The 23562-nt window shown below is 41.5% G+C and overlaps 1 protein-coding gene across 1 annotated transcript in view; it reads left to right on the forward strand.

The window, feature by feature from the left end:
* Window positions 1-23562, forward strand: part of TTYH1 (tweety family member 1) — a 151284-nt gene that overhangs the window by 121595 nt on the left and 6127 nt on the right. Inside the window, exons 7-13 of the mRNA XM_075280197.1 lie at window positions 5261-5336; window positions 8505-8560; window positions 9787-9879; window positions 11755-11847; window positions 13405-13547; window positions 17142-17327; window positions 20530-20608. Of these exons, the coding sequence (XP_075136298.1) occupies window positions 5261-5336; window positions 8505-8560; window positions 9787-9879; window positions 11755-11847; window positions 13405-13547; window positions 17142-17327; window positions 20530-20608 (726 nt within the window). The remainder of the gene's footprint in view (window positions 1-5260; window positions 5337-8504; window positions 8561-9786; window positions 9880-11754; window positions 11848-13404; window positions 13548-17141; window positions 17328-20529; window positions 20609-23562) is intronic.

Raw genomic sequence — 23562 nt, forward strand, 5'->3', positions numbered from 1 at the left:
GAATAGCCATTATAAAGGCTACTAGCTATACCCCGCAACTTCGTCCGCGGTCCCCTCACACTTGCGCAAACCACCTGCAGCGCGGCTCATGGGACGCCCCTCTACTTGAGGCCAGTGCAGTCCCCTCCCACAGCATCGTGGTCCGGGACTCCACGGCCCCGCTGCTGCTCTTCCGGCCCTCTCCTTTTTCCCCACCCGTGCCCCCTTCTCCCCCTTACCCACCTGTGACCCGTTTACCTTTCCCCCCCCTTTCCGCATGTGCAATCCGCCCCCCCCCCCCTTACTTACCTTCTGCCCTCTGGTCCTAACCCCCCAGCACCTCCTCCAAACCCCCCCCGCCACCCTACCTATCACCTCTTTTCCCCGCTCCCTTAAGCAACTCGCCGATCACTGGACCCGCAGCACTCACCATGTAGATGCTGGGGATGTCTGTGTGGTCGTTGCCAAGACGTTGGGTTTCCCGGCCGCACAGTGTGTTTGTGCAGCTGAGCGCGTTAGGCCTGGGCGCGCTGCTGCTTGCTACACCGGCATGAGGACATGTGTGGCCGGCCGGCATATGAGCGGCGTTAGGAAACTTGCAGGCAGCCGCCCTGTTGAGCAGAGTGTCCTCGCGAGCTGGGCATGCCTACAATTTGGCATAAACCTATGGAGCCGTTGTGCTGGCTCCCTATCCCACCCACACACCGGCATGCACCAATAGCAGCTGTGTGTAACTCTCTGCGCTGACGTGATGCCCAGGCCGACAGCGGAGCAGGAGACAACTTTTGAGGTTCGCGGTGGCATTTTGGGATGAGTGAGACACATGTAAAGTAGCCTATTTATCCTTCCTGGGCAATATGTAGGTGTGTGTGAAATTTCAAAGAAGTCCATTCAGCCGTTCGAGTGCGATTGAGGAACAAACATCCAAACACACAAACCCACAAACATCCAAACACACAAACTTTCACATGTACTGTATAACATTAATAGGATTCCTACATGATGTCAGTTAAAACTCCAAAAATCCAATGATAGAATCCCATTAAGCTTTTATGGCAGTAAAAGTCCTTCAAGGTGGAGGTAGCCAAACTTTTTTCTGGCTAAATAGCTGAGACAGAATTTTACTTGGCTCTGGAGTAAGGGAGAACATGCCTATAACATGGAGTGTAGCAATAGAGGTTCACATGTGAGCTGGGAAGGCAATTCTTCTGGTCCATCAGAGGACTAGAAGAATGGAAAAATGGATATGAGAATAGCGGACACAAATGGAACCTGAGGGGCCCCAGTGACTATAATGGGGTTCACTGGATGTCTGTTTTTTAAACTGAAATCAGCAGATGATAAAGTTGGCCTTGCAATACTTTTTTGTCCATTGAGTTCTGCTGTATCTTCACCGGACTGATACCTGCTGGTACAAATGTGAATGTAGCTTGAAGAACCTGAGGAAGGTCAAATGCCCCTCTATCACATAAGAAGCAATCGGTATTATAAATAGCATATGTACAATTTTACACTGGAGCCCAAGGGTTTTAACCTATGCCACTGTCTATCACAATAACCCGTATACAGATGCTCACTTTTTACACACTGAAATAAATATCTGAATGAATATGTGTCTTTGACAGTCAGAGCCTTCAAGATCCAGGCAACTTCTCCCTAGAAGACAACCTCCCGGAGTGTTCTCTAAATGGGGGATATAAATCTAAGCCTCTGTTTTCGTATGAATCAATTGTCAGCAACTGTGCTGTGTCTTTCATTTGCTCTCTGCTGGAGGGTCCTCCCGCCTCTATTCTATTCTCTGTCCTGCCCGCATGCCCATCATGTCCTGTGAAGCGAGATAATTTAATTGGTCTATTTTATGTGCTGGGTCAGTGGTTCTCCCCACCCCTCACCCTCTGTTACATCTGTCAGCTTTAATTAGACTCCAAAACTAGGTATTAATGCAGTTCTGCTGAACTAGAATCACGTTGCCCAATTCCCAGACACCTCCTCTGCCTCCCCCAAGCCATATTTAACCCTCTATGGGTCTGGGGTTCAAGTTCATTACCATTATGGGAATAGTAAAATGAAGGTGTTTTCAATCAATACATACTGAGCTGTGAAAGTGCTCATCTGCTTGGTCAATTGGGAGCACAGTGGGATGGAGGGGCATGCGGAGAGCACATAGCTATGGATTCAACAATGGCCTAGTCAGTTCCCATTCATTGTGGCGTGATGTCTTTTTTTTTCGTACCTCAGGATATATCTGTACCTTCAGCATTGCACACATTAGATGGTTTTTGAAAAGGAAAAGATTTTTTTAGACACCATAATGGGCCAGTTGAGTTGTATACTACAAAGCTTCATTTTTAGGGACATTGCTGGAATATGGGCAGAATATTCACTATAAGCGCATTAGGACTTTTCAGGACATTGTGCTCTATGTTGCCCCTAAAATGCCCTAGTGCATGATGACATTGATTGTCTGAAATGATATGCTAGGAGATACTTCAATAACACTTTCACCTATGGCCGCCTCAAAAAGCATGCTTGGTAACTCATTACACAGCGTTTAAACAGGTTCTTCATCCTTTTTTCTCCTGACAGACAAACTCCTAAAACAGGTTCTCCAGGCACCACACAAGCACCATCCATACTATCCATAATAGCTTGGCTATTCACTTTCATCTGTTCCGCTCTACTCCTTCTATCTACCTTGTGGCACAGCACTCCAGTGTCATCGCACATGCCCCAATGTCGGGAGCATGGCCCATGTTGAGGCTGGCATCTCCTATTGAGAATAATAGCATCCTTGCTGCCAAGCATTGTAACAGTGCATGATGGTAGTGCCTGACAGGCAACTAGGATCATTATGGTACACAAATGCAAGGGGGGGGGGGGGGGGATTATAACCCTGAGTCTCAGATGTAGATACTATGGAGCAGGGGTAGGGAACATACGGCTCTCCAGCTGTTGCAAAACTACAACTCCCAGCATGCATACTGGCTCTGCTGTTCTGGGAACTCCCATGGAAGTGAATGGAGCATGCTGGGAGTTGTAGTTTCACAGCAGCTGGAGAGCCAAAGGTTCCCTACCCCTGCTATGGAGGATGGGTTCATGCACTTCACAAAACGAAAAAGTGTCATGTCAGGCAACCATAAATGGTCACTGTGGTTACCACAAACTTTGCATAAAGTAATAGTATAGGAAAATGTAAGAAAAATTATTCTAGCTCCTCTGTCTTTCACTCTGAATTCTCTGTTGTATCTTTCTGTATCAGATTACACAAGACTAAAGACATCTAGGGAGAGGAGAGGTAGAATGAATGAGCATGAGCTAAGAGAGAAAGTGAGCAGAGAGATAGACTCAGGCTAATGCTGGAGCTACACAGGAAGTTTTTATGACAGCCCAAGTACTTTCCTTATACATAACTATGGGTAAGTACATACCTGTATATGCCCTACATCAAGGCATCAGCAACTGTCGGCACTCCAGCTGTTTGGATACTACAATTCCCAACGTGTTCCATTCACTTCTTTAGAAGTGTTGAGAAGCGCCGAAAAAGTGTGGAGTGCTGAAGGTTTCTGATCCCAAACCTTCATGATCCTGGAGTTGTTTCTATGTGAGGGAAAGATAGTTAGGAAGCAGACTAGTCTTTACTTACAGCGTATGGAGTTAGTTTCTACCCACCAGCTCAAGAAGAATAACAAATTATTTAAAAAAAATACAAAAAAACTGGTTGCAAGAAAAAAAAAATAGCTGAAATCAATGTTTTCTTTTTTTGCTGCAGCTTTCAGCTACAATTCCCAGGTGGCTGGCCCAACTATCAACCTTTGCATTGCTTTTTTTCTGCTGACGTGGATGGGAATCCTCTATGCTACTACTGTATATTACAGCGGGTTATCCAACAGCAAATCCACTGTGGCTAACTGGTTGTAAACTCATCTACGAGTCCCCGGCCTAATATATAGACAGTGGAAACTTAGACTAGACAGTCTAAAAATATGACAAATGTATCACATGGGTTCATGCAGAATGATAAATTAGTATATTTTTATACCACCTATTGGTTGGCTTATTTTGCACCAATATTTTAGACCAATTTTGGAGCAATGGTGCTGTGCCGTAAGCCATGCCTCCTTTCCATGCTCATTTCTCATATTTCCTTGTCAAGAGACTCAAAAATTGTCTAAAAAAAACCTAATAAATGTGTTTTGAAGCATATGTCTTCTTTTGGCCCAAATGAAGCCAAAATTGCAATATATTTAGCTTGTAAATCATATCCACATATTTTTTTTAAATGGTATTTATATCATAGTTTTTTTTATGCTTTTGGTGGGTATGTAATGATTGAAAGAATATCCAGATTACAACCATTTTCACTGGCTTAGTGAATATAAATTTAAAAAAATGAAGCGTCTTTGTAAATAGAAGATACCTTAATTCTCACTCCTGGTTCACATTAGGGCTAGTTCACACAGGGCAAAATGGTCAGGATTGTGACGTGGAGTCCGCATCAAAATCCTGCCACCTCCCATTGAAATCAATGGAAGCCGGTCATTTCCTTTTTCCGTGAGCGGTATGTTCCTGCTCACGGAAAAAAAGAAACGAGCTGCCCTTTCTTCAGATGGATTCCATGGCTGATTCAGCTGCGGCGTCCGCCTCACGACACCACCCTCCGGACTAGGCCCATTCATTTGAGACTAATCCGGAGCAGAAAACTGCGACGGGATGCCACGGGTGCACTGCACTGGCATCCCATCGCGGCAGCTATGACGTAATGTGTTAAAGCGGAACCCCGTGTGAACTAGCCCTTAGCGTTTGTATTTGTATTCATTATAGTCTATGGGGTCATGTGCTTTTACAGCACAACACTTGCAATTGCACTTGTATTCCGTTCGGGGGGTCTCCATGCGAATTCCTTCTGGAAGGAATACATACGCAGATGTGAACCAGGCTTTACTTAGACATATACGTGTCTTCATTGTTATATAATACAAAAATAAACATATAATCCAATCTTGTGGTATTATTTCCCTGTCATCTGTTCAAAGAGACTAAAGTAAAATGGCTGCAGGATCAGACTACATAGGTTTAGTTTGCATTGTGTGAATACACATACAGTAATACTGCATAAAGGCTGTAGAAACAAAACTGTAATATATTTTGAATTTGAATGAATTCTGATCTGTAAATGGTAACTGCATTGGTGGAATTAAACAGCAAACTTAAAGGTGTATATACCCATTAAAACATATAACAATAAAATTCAGTATCAGATTTTCTTTTTGTTTCCATGCAGGGATTGAGTGACTTTTGCTCTGATCCAGATGCCTATGTGCTAAATCAAACCCAAGTGGTTACGAATATCAGTCCAGGTAAGACAAAGATGCAAACATTCATCTTGATCTGGAATAATTAATCCTTTTATACAATATATAGTATAGAGCTGAGTGTATTATAATGTTGCTTTGCTATTTCAGTATGTTTGAATTGTGATAGTCATTGTTTGATAGTCAAGTAATACAAACACATTACGGTGAGTCAGAGGATCATCCCAGGAAGGACATGAGACATGAATAAGATATTGTTTGAGTTTTATTGTGAGGAGCATAAAAGCAAATGTCTATAAAACGTTAGATATGAGCAACTGTGGGCCTTCAGATTTCAATGCATTAGAATTCTCAGCAGATATACTTATCCGACATTCAAAGGGGATGTCCACTTTCAGAGCTATGTTGATTAAAAAAAAATGCAATTGTTTGTATAGTATACCATTTTCTTATATACTTTCTGTATCAGTCACTGTTCTCTAGATCTCTGCTTTATGTCATTCATTTTGCTTACTTCAAATGGTTAGAAATCCACGGTCATGTGATATACATGTATGATTACTGTGTTGTGACCAACAAGCTATACAACCCATCACATGACCACGGACTGTATATCACATGACCGTGGATGGACTGAACTGATTTTTATCCACTAGGAATAAGCAGAATGAATGATGGCAACCAGAGATCTAGAAAACTGTGAGGAATTAATATATAAAGTATATTGGAAAATAGTATAACTTTTTATTATACAAACAATAACATTTGTCTTTTAGGGCTTGTTCACACGGGCACAGAGGGGGCGGATTATGGCGCATAATCTGCCCCCTCACAATGGCGTTCTATGGAGACCGCTAGTGTTCTTTTTTCTATTAGAGGCATGTCGCTGCTAGAGGAAAAAAGAAGCGAGCTGCCCTTTCTTCAGGCGGATTCAGCCGCGGCGTCCGCCTCGCGACAGCACCCTCTGGACTAGGCTCATTCATTTGGGCCTAATCCGGAGCGGAAAGCCGCGATGGGATGCTGTGCACTGCACCGGCATCCTGTCGCGGCTGCCGCGATGAAATATGCACACGTGAATTTGCTTGTGAACTAAGCCTTAATGTCAGGCTGAAACTGGAAAACCAATTGAATACATTTTTGTAGGATTTGTCTATAGCAGATTGGATAAATGATTGGAAATAAGAGATGATGAAGAAGAGGGAACGTGGTCATTAATAGTGATGGGTCATGGTCAAAAAAATGACTGGTTCTAGCGCAACATAAACAGCATTGAGTAACAACCACTAAAACCATACTGAGGCCCCATGAACACGAACGTGTGCTAGCCATGTTTTTAATGACTAGCACACTGACCTATTATTTTCTCAAGTCCATGTAGGAAGACGGAAGCCCAGGGGCAAAACTCAGGACAGGTCTTATTCCTGTCATTGATGAAATGAATGGGTTTTTGGAAGGCACGGATGGCATGGATATAATACTGGATGTTGGATGATAAATTTGGTATATGGTGTCAACCCTTTTCTGCAAATAAGCTCAACCTCCTTGTCAGACAACATGCAGAAAGTGTCTAAAATAGTAAATAAATATTGTGTTAGGCAACATAATATGCACTTTATTTCATGATTTCTGTAATTACTATTGACCACCTGTCCTTAGGATATATCGTCAGATGCCCCAAAACATCAGTTAATTGAAGGGCCCCTTCAAAGGCCTCTTGACAGCTTACCAAGCCTAACACGTGCACTTTATAGTGGCCATGCTTGGTATTGCAATTTTTCATCAAAGTTTACAATGTGTGACCAAAAAAATATTCTCAATCACTTGGGTAAGTTAAAGCGTCCCTAAGTTATTAGCACATAAAGTGACACATGTCAGTTTTTAAAAACGAGTCCTGGCCCTTAGGCTGAGACCCCACATTGCGAAAACGCATCTTTTATTTGTTGAAAATTTTACTGCAGTATGAGCTTCCTTTATATTTTGTATTCCTTTTGAAGCCATTCTTGACTTTGACTCAAAAAACCACAGCAAAATCTGCAACAAACACTGTGTTTCTGCACCATGGAGCCTTAGCCATAGGCCAAGGTCCCATGTAACAGGACGCAACCATAAAAAGCTGCGGAAAAGACAGTGGTGAAAACGCATCACGTTTTTTAACACATTGTTTTCCCCATAAAGTCTGTAGAGTTTTCCTCTGCGGACATACTGCCCCTTTTATATGTATATGGAAAATTACAGAATCTCCGTAGGTATAATTAACATGGTTTTGAAATTGCAGCTTTTTTTGCTGCAGCTTTTTTTCTGAAATGTTTGAGTGGGATGGATAGTTTGTTTGTTTTTTTGCCACGTTTATTTTTTAAATCCCACAGCCAATACATTGTGTTTTTGCAACGTGGGGCCCTAGCCTCAAGGTGTTTTTAGGCCATGTCCTTAAAGGGTTAACATAATTTACCAGTTTACATTCAGATACCAGTTACATACAATTGTGTCATTTTGTAACCACATGACATGAATGTCTTAAACCAAATTAAAACTTGTATTATATAGTATATTATATTATAGGAGCTAAATTGAGCTTCTAAAATGCAATATCTGAATAAGTAGAGTATGCCTCCAAAATTTTCGTGGTTCAGCTCCTACTTCCAAGACCTCTGAAATCCGCACAATGAAAGGACCATGGCACTTAAGCAACTGTATGGAACAATTATCAACACTAGGCACTGCAGTTGAAATAAAGCTACTGTGCCCATGCAACCAAAAACAGGACATGCAGCATTAATATGAGTGCCTCAGCCTCTTCATGGTGCTGTTTTGTAAGGGTCCTGAAGGATAAAGAAATCAACGTTAAAGTCTCAGAGAATGTTTTTGATGTAGGGGAGCAGGGTGTACACTATTGATGTGCTATAGTTTTGTCAGGCCATTCACCGTCATCCTCCTTGATAGTTACATTGACATGCACTAGAAACAAAACATTGATGCCCCTAGTGTTTTTTTATGTGATAGTTGTATAGTTATGTGAAGACACATTTGTTTTCTGGAGTCACGTGGGATTCTATGCTTCTTATTGTGCCTCTATTGAATCTGTTTGCATCATGGAGAATAACTTATCTAATGCTGTCAGATTGAAGTCTGAAACCTTCCATTTTGTGCACCTTGTATTGTTGCATTGTACACTTTGATTCAGTTTCACAACATGGACAATTTTTTGTGTCTTAGATATTTTACAGTACTACATCACCTGTAACCAGGAAGTTACAAACCCCTTCCGCCAGGTACAGTTCTGTTCTATATATGTATATATGTAAACCAGTAAAACTTAAAGTACGTCTATTGTTCTTATTTTGGGGAAATGTGGCATCTTTCTAAAAACTCAAAACCTCCATCATTCACCAATAAACCATCCAAATAGAAGACAGGGAGAAAAAAGACATCTGATTGGCTCAGTGCAAAAGGCATGGCTTTTCCATCACATCAGGAAGAACCCACCCACCCAAGTTATAGAAAGAATGGACATTTACAAAAAAAAAACCCCAAAAAACCCAAAACTGCAGAGATAAAAAAACAAAACAAAGCAAAGCATGAAGATTATACACAATCTTTCTTGTTGTGCAATACAGTGGTGTAACTAAAGTCTTGTGGGCCCCAGTGCCCCCTCACTCATCCCTACAGTGAATTCTTGATAGTGATGGTTACGGGAGCTAAGGAATTTAATCACCCTTAGTGTGGTTAGGGCAATCTGTGGGTCTCCTTGGCTTATGGGCCAGATGGAAGCTGCAATCTCAATACAGATGGCAGTGCTTATGGGCCCCCGAAGGCTTCTGGGCCACAGTGCACTTCTGCACCCTTTGCACTGCCTCTAGTTACGCCCCTGGTACAAAATCTAATTCACCTTTTATAACAATAGAATGTGCCGCCATACAGCCTCTTGTATGAGACCTTTTACATCATCTTGTAGTTGCCCATGGTTTAAAGTACTTCCTGAAAACAGGCATCTAAGAAAAAAGCTATGCTTCAAGGGGTTGCACACTTTGTACGCGCGTATCACATTGAAAGCAATAGGGAAAAAAGCCTCCCATTGATTTCAATGGGTAGCACACGTATGCTGACACCCATAGAAATCAATGGGATCTGGTTTTTACGCGCTCATTCTGAATGAGTTTTACGTTCAGAATGAGCGGAGTGTAACTTCGTGTGCAGGCTCCCTAACTAAGGATAGGCCATCAATATTAGGTCTGCAGGGGTCCTGGGTGTCAGAAGTCTGTTGGGCAGTACTGCAGTACCTAAAAGCCCTGCTACACTTTGTATGGCAAGTGAGAAGTCTTGTCCCTGGCATGTAAACAATACTGAGAGCCTTGCTATCCTGGGAACATCTGATCGACAGGGGTCCCAGTTGTCGGACCCAGCAGATTTAATATTGATGGCCTATTCATATATGACATATATAACACAATGGTCCATATATACTCGTACACATAGTCACACTTATTTTTCTATGCAGAGGATGACTATGTCACAGCGAGCCCTCTCCAACATCCACCCTCAGCTTCATGGATTGGAAAGAGAAGCAATACCACAATTTCCAGCAGCAGAGGTAAGTAGGTAATGGCTCAGAACACTACAGATATTGAAAAATATGTGACCAGATCCATTAATGTCTATGGGGCCCTGTGCACACTGTTAATATGATGGCTAGCACTATGTCATCTTAGTAAGCACTTAGGTTGTTGCCAAACAACAAATGTGTATTGCGCCACTGTAGGCACATATTGGGGCGAGGCTGCTGGTGCTTTCACTTATGTAATTGACATATTGATTGATTATGGACTATTCCTGGATACTAGCAACATGGTTATGCTGTATACCATGCAACCAGCAATAAGAAATAGCCCATAATCGATCAGCTATAGTGCCATATCAAGTATATTGTGCCATAGCCCTGACGCAATTGTTCTTACAGTTAACAAATAATTAATTTGCAAAGGCTGAGCGGTTGTGTTTTGGGTGGATCACAGTCACACATCTCATCTGTGGCTCAGCTGGGCAGAAACAGGGTAATGCCATAGGAAACACCGTTTTCTTGTGCAGGTATTCACTGTCAAGTATGTTTTTAGTATCCTTATTAAAAAATTTAAAAATGAGTCAGACAAATCCTTTAGGTTCTAAATAATGACATCCATATACATAACTATAAAGGATGAGTAAGTTTCATTGACACTTAGGCATTAAAGGGATTGTCCAGGACCTGAAGGAAATTGATATTACTGACCTATCGACAGAATGGGTTTTCAATATCAGATTGGTCTGATACCTTGACCAGGTCCTAATCAGGTGTTTAGGCCACTAGAAACCATGTACTAGGTATACAGTCAGATGCAGCCATTCATGAGAATGAGAGCGGGACTGCAATTCCAGGCTCCATAGCTTCATGGTATGGCTACATGGTACGGACTGGAGGCTGAATACTTAGTATATGGCTTTTGGCGGCCAAAACATGTGATGGGTCTAAACGTGGGATCCTGACCAGTCTGATTGGACAACCCCTTTAACACTTGAGTGGTTCCAATGGATATAATAACTGTGTATCATATACTATGATGGGGGTTATATTTTTATTATTTCCATACTGTGAATCCTTGGGTTTATTATAACTGAGATGTGACATCACTTTGTTTCTTATCCCTGAGCTATGACATCACTCTGTTTATTATACCTATGCTTTGGTATTGCTATGTTTATGATCATTCTACTATAACATCACTTATCCATGTTTTGTGACATCACGGCGCATGTTATAACCTGTATTGTAACATCATTGTGTTTATTATCCTTGTAATCCTTCCTCGCACTATTTTCATTAACACTGTACTTTGACATCATCACATTTGTTTTGTTTATACTGTGACATCATTTTGTTTGTTATCCATGTCATTTGAAATCACTGTATGTATTACTCCTGATTCACCACTGTATTTATAATCCCTGTACAGTGACATCATTCTGTTCATTATACCTGTAGTATGACATCACTTTTCAGTGACATCATTGTATGCTATATCCCTGTACTGTAACATTGGAAATATTCCCTGAGGTGTCTCAAATGTTCCTCTGTTACATAAGGTTACACAATAACTAGTGTGCTAGTTGGCAATTGTCCGCTATAGGGGTCATGTATGGTAACTGGCATAAAAGCCTTCTTTATTAGCTGCACAATATTTTTCCATTGTCAGAATGTTTTCATTGGGTTACAGTTCATCATAGAAACAGCCCCACTGACTTGGTAGTATGCTCTTCACATTTTGTATTGCAGGTAGCCCTAGATATACAAAGGGATTACAACATTTCAGATCCTTAGCCCCTTCATCTGGCTGTAGTAGGCAGCACCATAATCACATGATCCTCTCCTATTGTTTGTTTGTATATGGTGTTATAGGAGACTCATTATCTTATCCCCTTACATTCCAAACAGAGACACTTATTGGTGGTCCAAGCCATGCTGAATACAACGGAGGGGAACTTCCACCATCTCGTAGCTCTGTTGAACTGTCGTGGCCTCCATAAGGTAAGAGGATCAAAAACTGTTGTATAGTAATCATTTTTTTAAAAAACATACTACTTAAATGTAATAATTGTGTTAACCCCTTGCGTACACAGTCATTTTCCATTTTTCTATTTGAATTTTTTCCTTTGTATCTTTTGAGAGCCATAAATTCTTATTTTTCTGTCATGGCTCTATGAGGTCTTGGTTTTACCAGACAGTTTGTACTTTATAATGGCACCATTTAATATTCCATACTGGGAAGAAAAAACCCCCCAGAATGGGGCGTAATTGAACAAAAAAAAAAAACAATGCTAATGGAATACCAAAAAATAAATAACAGAGTCTCTTGTGGGTTTTGTTTTTACTGCATTTGCTGTATGGTAAAATTATATTATCTTTATCCTGTGGGTCAGCATGATTACAGCGATTCCAAATGAATGTGATTTTAGTTGTATTTTAATACATTTACAGGTATAGCTATAATTGAAGCAGAAAGTCTAGAGGCGAAAACTCTGCGGACTTTCTTTTTTTTATGTCGATAATGAGCCCCATATAGGGATCATAGTGTACTTTTTTTTTTTCTTCTATCAGTATGTCTTTGTAGAATGGGAAGAAATCCACACAAACACAGGAAGAACATACAACTCCTTGCAAATGTTGTTTCTGGCAGGATTCAAACGCAGGACTCCAGTGTTGCAAGGCTGCTGTGCTAACCACTGAGCCATTGTGTTGCTTCAATAACTCTGCGGACCTTCTGTGAAAGCACTGGGGGGAAAAATTGCGATGCATTTCTGCCGTGTTTTTTCCCGCAGTGCTTTTTTGCTACATGGGGCCTTCGCCCAAAGTGGATTAAAAAAAGAGAAAGTAAATGAGTCTGAATCAGAAGGTAGTCTTACGCCGGTTGCAGATGACCGTGCTGCAAGTGGCTTGCCATGAATTAAAAGCAAAGGATGCACACGAGGGACAAGCAAACAAGGCGATGTCCCCATGTGCCGCCTGTGCACAGGCCGTGCTTCCGTGGGACCTTTCATTAAATAGGGCAGGAATAAGACCTATCCAACCTGATGTGGCCAAGCAGACTGTCAGCCCGGATGCAGGACCATGAAAATCACGATCGTGTGTATGGGTCCATATAAAATAATGGGTCAGTGTGCTATCTGTGAAATGGACGGAGAGCACACTGATCTACACCATGGTCATCATCAAGGGGCCTTATCCAGAGGGAAACCTACCATTGGTGCAACCTGTGCAGCTGATCAGGAGCCCAGGGAGTAAGGGGCCCATTGACACCCTAAAGCAACTTCCTACCGTCTATTAGATTGCATATAAATGCCTAAGAATTGAATAGCTAACAATTAGTATCACATTGTTAGAGAGACATAAGGGAGGTGCTCTATGATAAGATATGGAATAACAAGGGATACATATATACCCCTACTTACTGTGACTACCACTGGTCTTATACCTGTATATGCATAACAGTCAGAGCAGAGATGTCCAAATAGTCTGTATATAGAGAAAGATGTGAAAATTATTTTATACTGAAAGCTTTTCTACTAAATTTTTACTTTTTTTTAGGATTATGTGGATGCCCTCAAAGGACTATGTTATGATGGCATGGAAGGTGTCCTATTTCTATTACTATTCTCTTTCCTTTCGGCCCTTTCTTTTACTGCTGCTGTATGCAGTCTGCCCCGAGCATGGAAACGGTTTCAGAACAGGTGAGTAGGATCCTGAGACTTGCTTAACTTGCAATACACTCTTAATCCGTGACATTACCATATTGCCTACTACATGGTTGGCCTGGTTGGCACTGCTGCTCTTCATGGCGTGACTGCTCTTCCCCCAGATATTCTTTATCTAATAAATGAAAGTGCATGCAGTCATCTCCCAGATTGCTTTATTAATGCAGACCAGGATTATTAGATTAAAGGATGAATAGCAATGCAGTTTAAGCATATGTATAGCATTATAAGACAAGTAAAGGTCACACAGTATACTTGAATTGTAATTTTTTATATGACTTCATGCAACACTATTTTATAGCCCCTAGTGTCTGGTGGATTCATATGATAACACACTGCAAATAGCCTAGCTGATATAGAAATGAGCTTTCCTGACATGTCTGGTTTAGTAAAAGTGTGTGTCTCTAATTTCCCATTTCTACAGCATTTTCCTTACAACTGTGTTGTGCCATTCCACTGTTATACTTACTGAAAATGCAAATCTTTATCCAAAACCCAGCATATGAACCCAGCCCTGCAGATAGATAGGTTAGGCTCACCTGAATCAAACAAGCAATGAGGTTGTTGGCACTTAACTCTTTGGAGCAATGAAAAAGCCCTCGTTGCTCCAAAGAGCTCATGTGTATAATGGCAAAAATGACAATATTTTGGCAACAGAGACAATGTTTCGCAAGGTTAAAAACATTGTTTTATTCAAATGAACCTAACCTATCTATCTGCGGGGCAGGGATGATGTACTGAGTTTTTGTGACAGATTATAAACTGGCCCTATCATGTGCAGGATGAAGTAATTTCCTTTCCATTGATGCCTCTCTATAATCCCTTTGTTGCAGCAAAGTAAAGCTATAAATGCTTGAAAGCTTACAAAGTTACCTGCAAGTTAACCTATATCCTATTAATATTAGTTTGTGGGTTTGTGTGTTCGGATGTTTGTTCCTCAATCATCGAAAAACCGCTCCACCGATTTGGCTCAAATTTTCCCACAAACATAGTTAATACACCCGATTGCACAATAGGCTACTTTTCGTCACAATAACGCACATACGTTTTTCCCAGGACCCATACAAAAATCCAACTCACATCACCATCTCTGCAATCTCACACAATTTGGACCATAGCAAGCCCTAAAACTTCACACTCCCCTCTACAGTCTAGCCCCTAACCACACACAATCACATTCACATATACTTCAGCACTTTCACACTAACCGTAACGATACTGCAGGAGCCGACCTGTTTCACTCTCCGGCCCAGCCATCTTACCGACCCCCACCACTGGGAGGATCCGCGGCACCGCCCACCAGACTACTCCACTGTCTTCACAGGAGCATGCGCACGTTACACGCATAGACAACGTGCTGCCAGCACGCCACCATTTTGCGCCTCCAGCTTACACAGCAACACCCGACACACTGGCTCCAGGCCGCAACACTCCCCGACGCCACTCTCACCTCCCTGCTGTTTGCTGTTGATGATCTATCCACCGGCCCGACACTGGTAAGTGGCCATACCATTCTTGCATTGCCAGGACCTCTGGCTTGTATACTACGCTGTACCGACACCTTACGCTCCATAATAATCTTACCCATCTCCCTCCGTAGCCTATCTATCTACTTAGCCTCCTCAAAACACCTCACACTAACTTGCACCACACTTCACCCCCTTAGTATGGCCCATGTCGCTGATGTTCCTATGCCGTTTCATTACGGCACATGCCGGCGCTTTCGCTGTAGCAGGTGCCCGGGAGCCGCACAACCCACATAGCCTGCTTAACCCCCGTGATGTCCCTCATTGTTGCCCACTTTCCCTACTCCGCCGCCTTCTCTGAGCTGTACCGCGCCAAGCCGCCTGCCCGACATAGCCTGCTCAACCCCCGTGATGACCCCCAATGTTGCCCACATTCCGTACTCCGCCGCCTTCTCTGAGCTGTACCGCGGCGAGCCGCCCGACATAGCCTGCTCAACCCCCGTCATGTCCCCCATGATGTCCCCCATTGTTGGCCACATTCCTCCTCCGCCGCCTTCTCTTACCTGTACCGCGCCTCCGGTCTGTCCTCCGCTGCGTGTAGGCATCCTCCTCCTGATCTCCGCCGTCTACACTGAGCTACGATGCCGCCGGCAGGTTACTATAGCAACCGCCGGGTCTCCCACGCCTCACACTCAGCTGCCTCTGTCCAGGCTGCTGCAGGCTATGCTACATAGCCTGCAATAGCACTGGCACAATTAGGCAATGCATTGCAATACATTGGTATTGCAATGTATTGCATTCTTTAGCACACCCCCTGGTGTTCTCCAACCCTATTGTTTTGCAAGCTGCTGCATGCAGCCTGCAAAAATCATTCACATTGTTTAACACACCATGTAAATGTATTAGCATTGTCACACATGACATTGCTACTGAGACCCCCTGGGGTTCAAGACCCCTAGGAGGTCTCATACATGCAACACACAATCAAAAAATAAATAAACAATTAAAAATAGAAAAAAATAAAAAAAAATACTGTGAAACACACACATCTTACCTAGCCCCAACTCAAAAATCGGCCACTGTACAAACACAAACCAATATTACACCTCCACGCACTGACACAATTATGCAATGCATTGCAATACCTTACTATTCCAATGCATTGCATTAAGCAGCACACCCCCTGCTCTTCTACAACCCCATTGTTTTGCAAGCTGCGGGATGCAGCCTACAAAACTCATTACCATTCTTTGGCAAAGCATGTACGTATACCAGGTGAAATAAAAAATATTTTACATGAAAAAGTCTCACGTATTCTCTAACTTACAACAAAAACAACATATGAACTTGCATTTGATATCCCAGACCTTTTACACACTACTAAAACCTTGCCCGCGACTGTATTTACACACTTCTACAATCACCGCAGACGAAGTCGCGGGTACCAGCTAGTAACCTATATATAGGGAGCAGCTTCAGCCTCATGCTGTCCCCTTGCTACACAAGTCTCCTGGATGTGATTGAGATCTCCTTCACAGTCCCCTCACTACCTGGTGTTATTAGGGAGTTGTCAATCATGACCAGGAGGTGGGACTAGACTGAAGCTGCTCCCGCCCACTTGACTACTTACATATGACTTTTTATGTTTTCAAACATTTATAACTTCACTTTGCTGCAACATAAATATTACAAAGAAAGGCAATAATCGAAAAAGGAATAACTTCATCCTGCACAAGATGGGTCTAGTTTATGGTGGAAAACCAACCTGACTGGTTCCATTTAAGCATGTACTCGCTGGCTGAGTGTGATGACGGTAACCATTTTGTTGGCTGAATCAGTTTCTATAACTTTGCTATTTAATGTAGCCATTTGGGGGATTGAACCAACATTCATGAACATGTAAGGAGAGGTAGAAGATATTGTGTAGACCTTAACATGCTCATAGAATGAACCAGTGATCCTGCAGGTAGAGGTAGAATTTTTAAAGATCCACATTCCAAGAATATACATTATATAATGATACAGCCATTCTTGAAACTATGTAAACATCTTGCAAATAGAGGAACAAATGTAGTAATTGAAAATGGTTTCTTCTCTATTACAGGGACCTGGATTATGATGATATGGACGAGGACGACCCTTTTAACCCCCAGGCACGTAGAGAGATGCTGCGCACGACAGGCAGACCTCACCTGCCCAGTTTCTATAGTTACAGCAGTAGCTGCGGCAGCCACAACAGCCTGCGGGTCTCGGCCCCGCCTATTTCCAACGCCCCCGTCTCACAGTACATGTGAGTAGCCGCAGACACAGGCCGGCAGCCACATGGGGGCTTTTTTTCATTAAAAAAGCCATTAAATAAAAGCAGAGATAAATCTTAATATTTCATGCTGCAGAGAGGTTGGCAGTCATAAGCTCATCTGCTCTGCACTTAATGTTAGCACAATATTAAGAAAAATATTAATTTCAAGCTTTCTGAATATGACCGGAAGAATTAGGTTCTTAGAAGAACAGGCTCCATCCAATTCAAAATCTATAACAACTCAACCCCCAGTTTACATGTTCTACTACACTGAATGGCCACTATATTCGAGACACTCAGGTTGGTTCTCTTTTACCTTCATAAGGCCGGGCCTCACGGGATGTAAGCGCCACGATTTGCCTGTGGAAGAAATGCCACAGGAAAAATTATAGTGTTTTACAGTACAGGCAAAGTGGATGGGATTTTAGCAAATCTCATGCCCACTTAGCAGTAAAAATCACAGTGCGGACATGTCACAATTTCCAAAACCGTCACAGTTTTTGAAATCGCAGCATGTCAATTATACCTATGGTTTTCCCATAGTTATAATTGTAACAGAAAGTCCACAGAGGAATCCCTGCAAACGTTCTGTCTAAAGCTCTGTGGGAAGAACCGCGATGCCTTGTGCGTTTTTTGGGTTTTTTTTGCAACAGGTCTCCACGTGGGCCCTTAGCCTAAAAGCAGCAATTTGTTGTGGTATGCACAGGTATCCAGTTTTTACCAAGAAAACATTCCACCAAATGCCATTGCTCCACCTCCAGGAACGATTCAACAACTAATGCTTTGTGCAAATTTCTGACGCTCCCAATAACATGGCACAATAGAAACCTGGATTCACTTGACTTGCCTCCTTGTTTGCCTTAGGCTAAGGCCCCACGTTGCGGAAACGCTGATTTTTGTGTTGCAGATTTTGCTGCATATTTTTTAGCCAAATCCAGGAGTGGATTGAGCAAAAGGTAGAAGTATAAGTACTTCTATATATATATATATATTTCCCATTCCTTTTAAAATTGCAACAAAAAAAGCTGTGTTCTTGCAACGTGGGGCCTTAGCCTTAGACAGGAATTGCACAAGAACTGGTTTTAAGGTGTTATAGCCCATCCAAAACATTGATTGATAAGTTGTGCATGTTTACTTGTGGTCATGAAGGATTCTTGACATCCTCATTTGAACCCTTTCATTGCTGAATTACTTCTGTCCATAGGATACCCTTTTGCTTGATGTTCTTTTTTGATCACATCATTCTCATTATATCTTTGACTTCTTTGCATAAGAAATCCCGACAGAATTGGCAACATGTTAAATACTGACCACAAATAGTGTAGCACTGTCTATAGCTTGTTCATGGCTATTCTTATGTGGATTCACACTGAAACCAATCCCTCAGATATAAAAGGGTGTCTCTAATAAAGTGGCCATTCAGTGTATATTACTGGTGTCTTCCTAAGCACATACTTGGTATTTGCATTGGTCTGCCTTTAGCATTGAGTGTGGCATCTATCTCTGCATCCCTTAAAGTTACACTGCAGTTAAACTTTCCAACGCATTTCATATAAGTGCAGTAGGTGGATAATGGCCCTTGTGGTGAAATAACCGGATCTTGTCAGATTTGTCTATTAAAGTGGCTAAACCAACATACTGATGCCACTCATACTGATATATGAACATACAAGCATCTTCCAGATGTACAAATCTGTCCCAAATGAGATCCTACCAATTGGCTGGGATCTGTGGTATCTCCATTCAGGAGTAATTCACATAACTAGGCAGGAATGTCAGAGGGGATCACATTCATTATCCCTGCGGCACATTGACAGACAGGCATAGTTTTATGGATCATGTGTCTGCTGTGTCTTATACATACTGTATACAGATTCATCTTGTGCTCTGCTGACAGATTTGCAGGGCAAGAGCAGGGGATTTACAAATGATAACTTGCATGCACATAATAGGAGAGATCATGATAACAGATTTATACTAAAGAGCAGCGTTCACTCTTAGCAGGCAATTTTGGAAAGGGCAGAGTTAAAACACACAAATGAGGTCAATGAACCCAATAACAGCCAAACCTGTCTGCACCGTGCAGTATTTTAACTCTATAATTTCCAGAGTGGAAAGCTTAGAGAGGACAGCGCTAAAGTTCCCATGTAATCAGAAGTTGACCCAAGGTAAACCTACGATACATTTTAGGATCAATGACAATATCGATGGGCTCTTCGTGTCGACAACACATGGACACACATTCAATGACACAAACATTTTTTCACATAGACACAAAATCCGTATAGAAAAAATCCTGCACTATTTTTAAGGCTGTTTTGCAGAGGACAGAGACTTGTTTTCAGTTGTCTCCGTCCACATGAAAAACTTTCCATTGTTTGAGGACATAAAATAACTTAAGTTGATGTGAGTAAGCCCTTAGTATATAAAATGTCATCAATGTGGGGACCTTTGGGATCCACGCTAATGTCTAGAATTAAGGGCCAGTGACCCCATTGATTCTAATACAGCAAAGAACTCATTTCCACCATCTTCAACTCTTTGCATCATTCAATAGGGACTCATTAAGCTAATTAGACTACTGTCAGGTGGGTGGTCCTGGCCGTTCTGCTCCAGCTCATACCCAGCCCAGCCGAAAGTCTAGACCACCTACCAGACAGTACAGAGCTAATGAATAAATATATAATAAATGTCCAATTGCTGGGGGCATGATTATTGGGTACCGGGTTAGAAGAATGGGAGTTGGAGACTGAAAACCCCCTAAAGCCTCCTTGTGAATGGAACGCCAGTGCACTTGAGTGACAGGTGCTCCATACACTTCTATGGGGCTGCCGGAGAGTACTGGAAGTGGAGTAAGTGCACGGGTGCTCTATTCAAAATGGGGTCTTAGGGGAACCTTCGATCTTCCATCTTCTTGATCACTGATAGAGCCAGGAACCGTGCCCCTAGAGCTCATACAGTTATCCCCTATCCACAGGACAGGGAATAAGTGTCCATAATGGAACATCCCCTATAACATTAGGCAAAATAAACTATTCTTAAGTCAGATAAAAGTTCGGATAAGGCAGGTTTACATGTCAGATACATGACTCCATTATATAAACATACAATAGCAAGCACTGGATAAGTCTCACAAATAGATATTTTTTCTGGTTTGTTATGAGCTTTTGTGTCTCCCCTTTATTCTGTTTAGGAGTCAAAGCGGTTTGTTCAGTGGCAATCCTCGATATGAAAATGTCCCCTTGATTGAAAGGCAGTCCCCGCCCCCTTCGGTAAGTAAGATTGCTGTTATGAGAATGTTCTTGACATTTTAAGTTGTTACAACAAAGATGTGTCATAGAAGAAGCTATGTACCATGTGTACATAAGGAATAGCATTATGGCTGGTCATTATATGACTTTTCCACCTTGGAGGCTCTATCTCCGCTTGTCAGTGCTCAGTGACTAGCTACTATGATGTCTCCCATACATTATATAAATAAGATGAGACCTCCTCTAAAGCTAGCCATTCATATAAGATCTGTAGGTCACTGGCAGATCCAGCTCATTCTGATGCCATATATTGACGAAAAACAGCTTTAAGCCAAAGAAAAGGAAATATAAAGGAAGCAGGCTAATTCACACGGGGGCAATGAGGCAGATTTTGAGAGCAGATTTCGCCTCAAAATCTGCCTCCATACACGCGCATATCACATTGAAAGCAATAGGGAAAAAAGCCTTCCATTGATTTCAAAGGGTAGCACGCGTATGCCGGCACCCATAGAAATTAATGGGATCTGGTTTAACTCCCTGAATGGATTACCAAACACGGATATGAACGAGAGGTAAGTGACATATAGCTGGACACTATTAATGATTTAAGTGACTTGTGAAGGCAATTGTGAGCACTGAATTTTATTTAGGGGTCCCAAAGTACAGGGAGCTGAATACTTTTGCACATCACACTTATCAGATTTTTATTTGATTAAAATATCGAAAACCATGTATCATGCAGCCTGCAAAAGAAATTATGATTTTTTGCAATGTATTCCAATGCATTAGCATTGTAATGCATTGCATTAGTGATAAGACCCCCTGGGGTTCAAGACTGCTAGGGGGTCTAATAAATGCAAAAAAAAAGTTAAATTTTTTTTTATTAAAAATTAAAAAGTATTAAAGATTCAAATCACCTCCCTTTCCCTAGAACACATATAAAAGTAGTTAAATACTGTGAAACACCTACATATTAGGTATCCCTGTGTCCAAAAAACGCCCACTCTACAAATCTATAAAAATATTTTTCCTGTACAGTAAATGCCGTAGCGGGAAAAAAGTCAAAAGTGCCAAACCGCCATTTTTTCACTGTTTTGCCTCTAATAAAAATTTGAATAAAAAATGATCAAAGCAAAAGCAATTACCCCAAATAGTAGAACTGTAAAGTACACCCGTCCCCGCAAAAAAAAGACGCCCTATACATCCCTGTAGACGGAAGTATAAAAAGTTACAGCTGTCAGAATATGGAGACTTTAAAAAAAAAAAAAAAAAACTGTTTTGGATTTTTGTTAAGGGGTTAAAATGTAAATAAAACCATATAAATTTGGTATCCTCAGAATCGTACCCAAAGAATACAGGTAACATGTCATTTTGGCTGCACAGTGAACGCCGTAAAAAAAAAAAAAAATCGCAGAAATGCACTTTTTCTTCGAATCCACCCCATTCTGATTTTTTTTCCAGCTTCCCAATACATTATAAAGAACAATTAATGGCAGCATAATTAAGAAAAATTTGTCCCGCAAAGAATAAGACCTCATATGGCTATGGGAGCTGAGAAATAAAAAAAAGTTATGGGGTTTGGAGGGGGGAGAGTCAAAAACGAGAAATGAAAATCAAAAAATGCCATCGTGGAAGGGGTTAAGGGGGTATTATCTTCTCAAAGAAGTGGTCTTGCGGAGAAGTCTCATTGTGTCTAGTTATTGAATAGCATCACTAAAACATTTGTGAATAGAATAGATCTTCTAACAAGCTGGTTATTGTTTTGGTGGTGATTTCACATATTTTTCCATGTAAGATTTTTCTAGTCACATTAACCAAGAGAATAAAAGGATTGCTCATTGCCATCTTGTCGAAAAAACTGACAAAAATATCTGATGTATCCATCCAGTCATGTGCTTTGATGACCTTCTCCAACACAAAGTTTACATTCACATGAATACAATGTAACATGTGGGGCAACATTAAATGATCTTTCATTGTTCCAAATAATCCTCATCTAATGTTGAAGACCCCTGATAACCAGATATTTAGTGTCTAAGTGGTTGTGGGCTTTAAGGTTTATTATATAACACAGCAGGACAAATATTGTACTGTTTAGCGACATGTTTTTACTTAAATCAGTTGGAAAGCAGGTTTAGAACCGTTACAAAATGTAATCTAGCAGAGCTGTATCAAACAGCAGATAATGAGCATAGCTGGGCTGGAGATCACAGAGCTGGCAATGTGACAGATGGGAGGTGGAGAGATGGGATGTATCAACAAGGTCAAATGGAGAACACCAGGCACAGGCAGAGGGAATGAACTGCGTGCAGAGAATCGCGGATAGGGGAAAACATAATCTGTGATTCAAAGAACCAGAACACAAAATACATTTCATAGAGACTGGAAGATAATGAATATGTGCAACCACATAGATATTATACAATGCAAGCCACTTGATAGATAGGTATGAGATAAACAGAGATATGAGGTAGACTTGCAGAGATAGATAACAGATAGATAGTGATAGATAGATAGATAGATAGATAGATAGATAGATAGATAGATAGAATAGACAGATATCTAGCTAAATAGATGAGATAGATAGATAGATAGATAGATAGATAGATAGATAGATAGATGAATAGATAGAATAGACAGATATCCAGCTAAATAGATTAGATAGATAGATAGATAGATAGATAGATAGGATTTTTCACCATTTTTGGTGTAGTCTCATTTTCCCTTGCTATATTGATAGAAAAGAGGATCACTTGTAAACCTTCAAGGAAGTTGATTGTCATTCCATTCAAACACCTCCTAAACATCTATGCAGATGGAAGAATGGGGACCAGGGTCCCCTGTCCTACAGATTGGTAGGAAACTACATGCAGGGTCGGACTGGGGTGTCTAGGGCCCACCAGTGGAATTGTTTCTAGGGGCCCACCATCAGGACACTTGCAGACCAGCGATACCGAGACAGGGTGGCTAAAGGT

Source organism: Leptodactylus fuscus, chromosome 6 (genome assembly GCF_031893055.1).
Source record: "Leptodactylus fuscus isolate aLepFus1 chromosome 6, aLepFus1.hap2, whole genome shotgun sequence".
NCBI lineage: Eukaryota > Metazoa > Chordata > Amphibia > Anura > Leptodactylidae > Leptodactylus > Leptodactylus fuscus.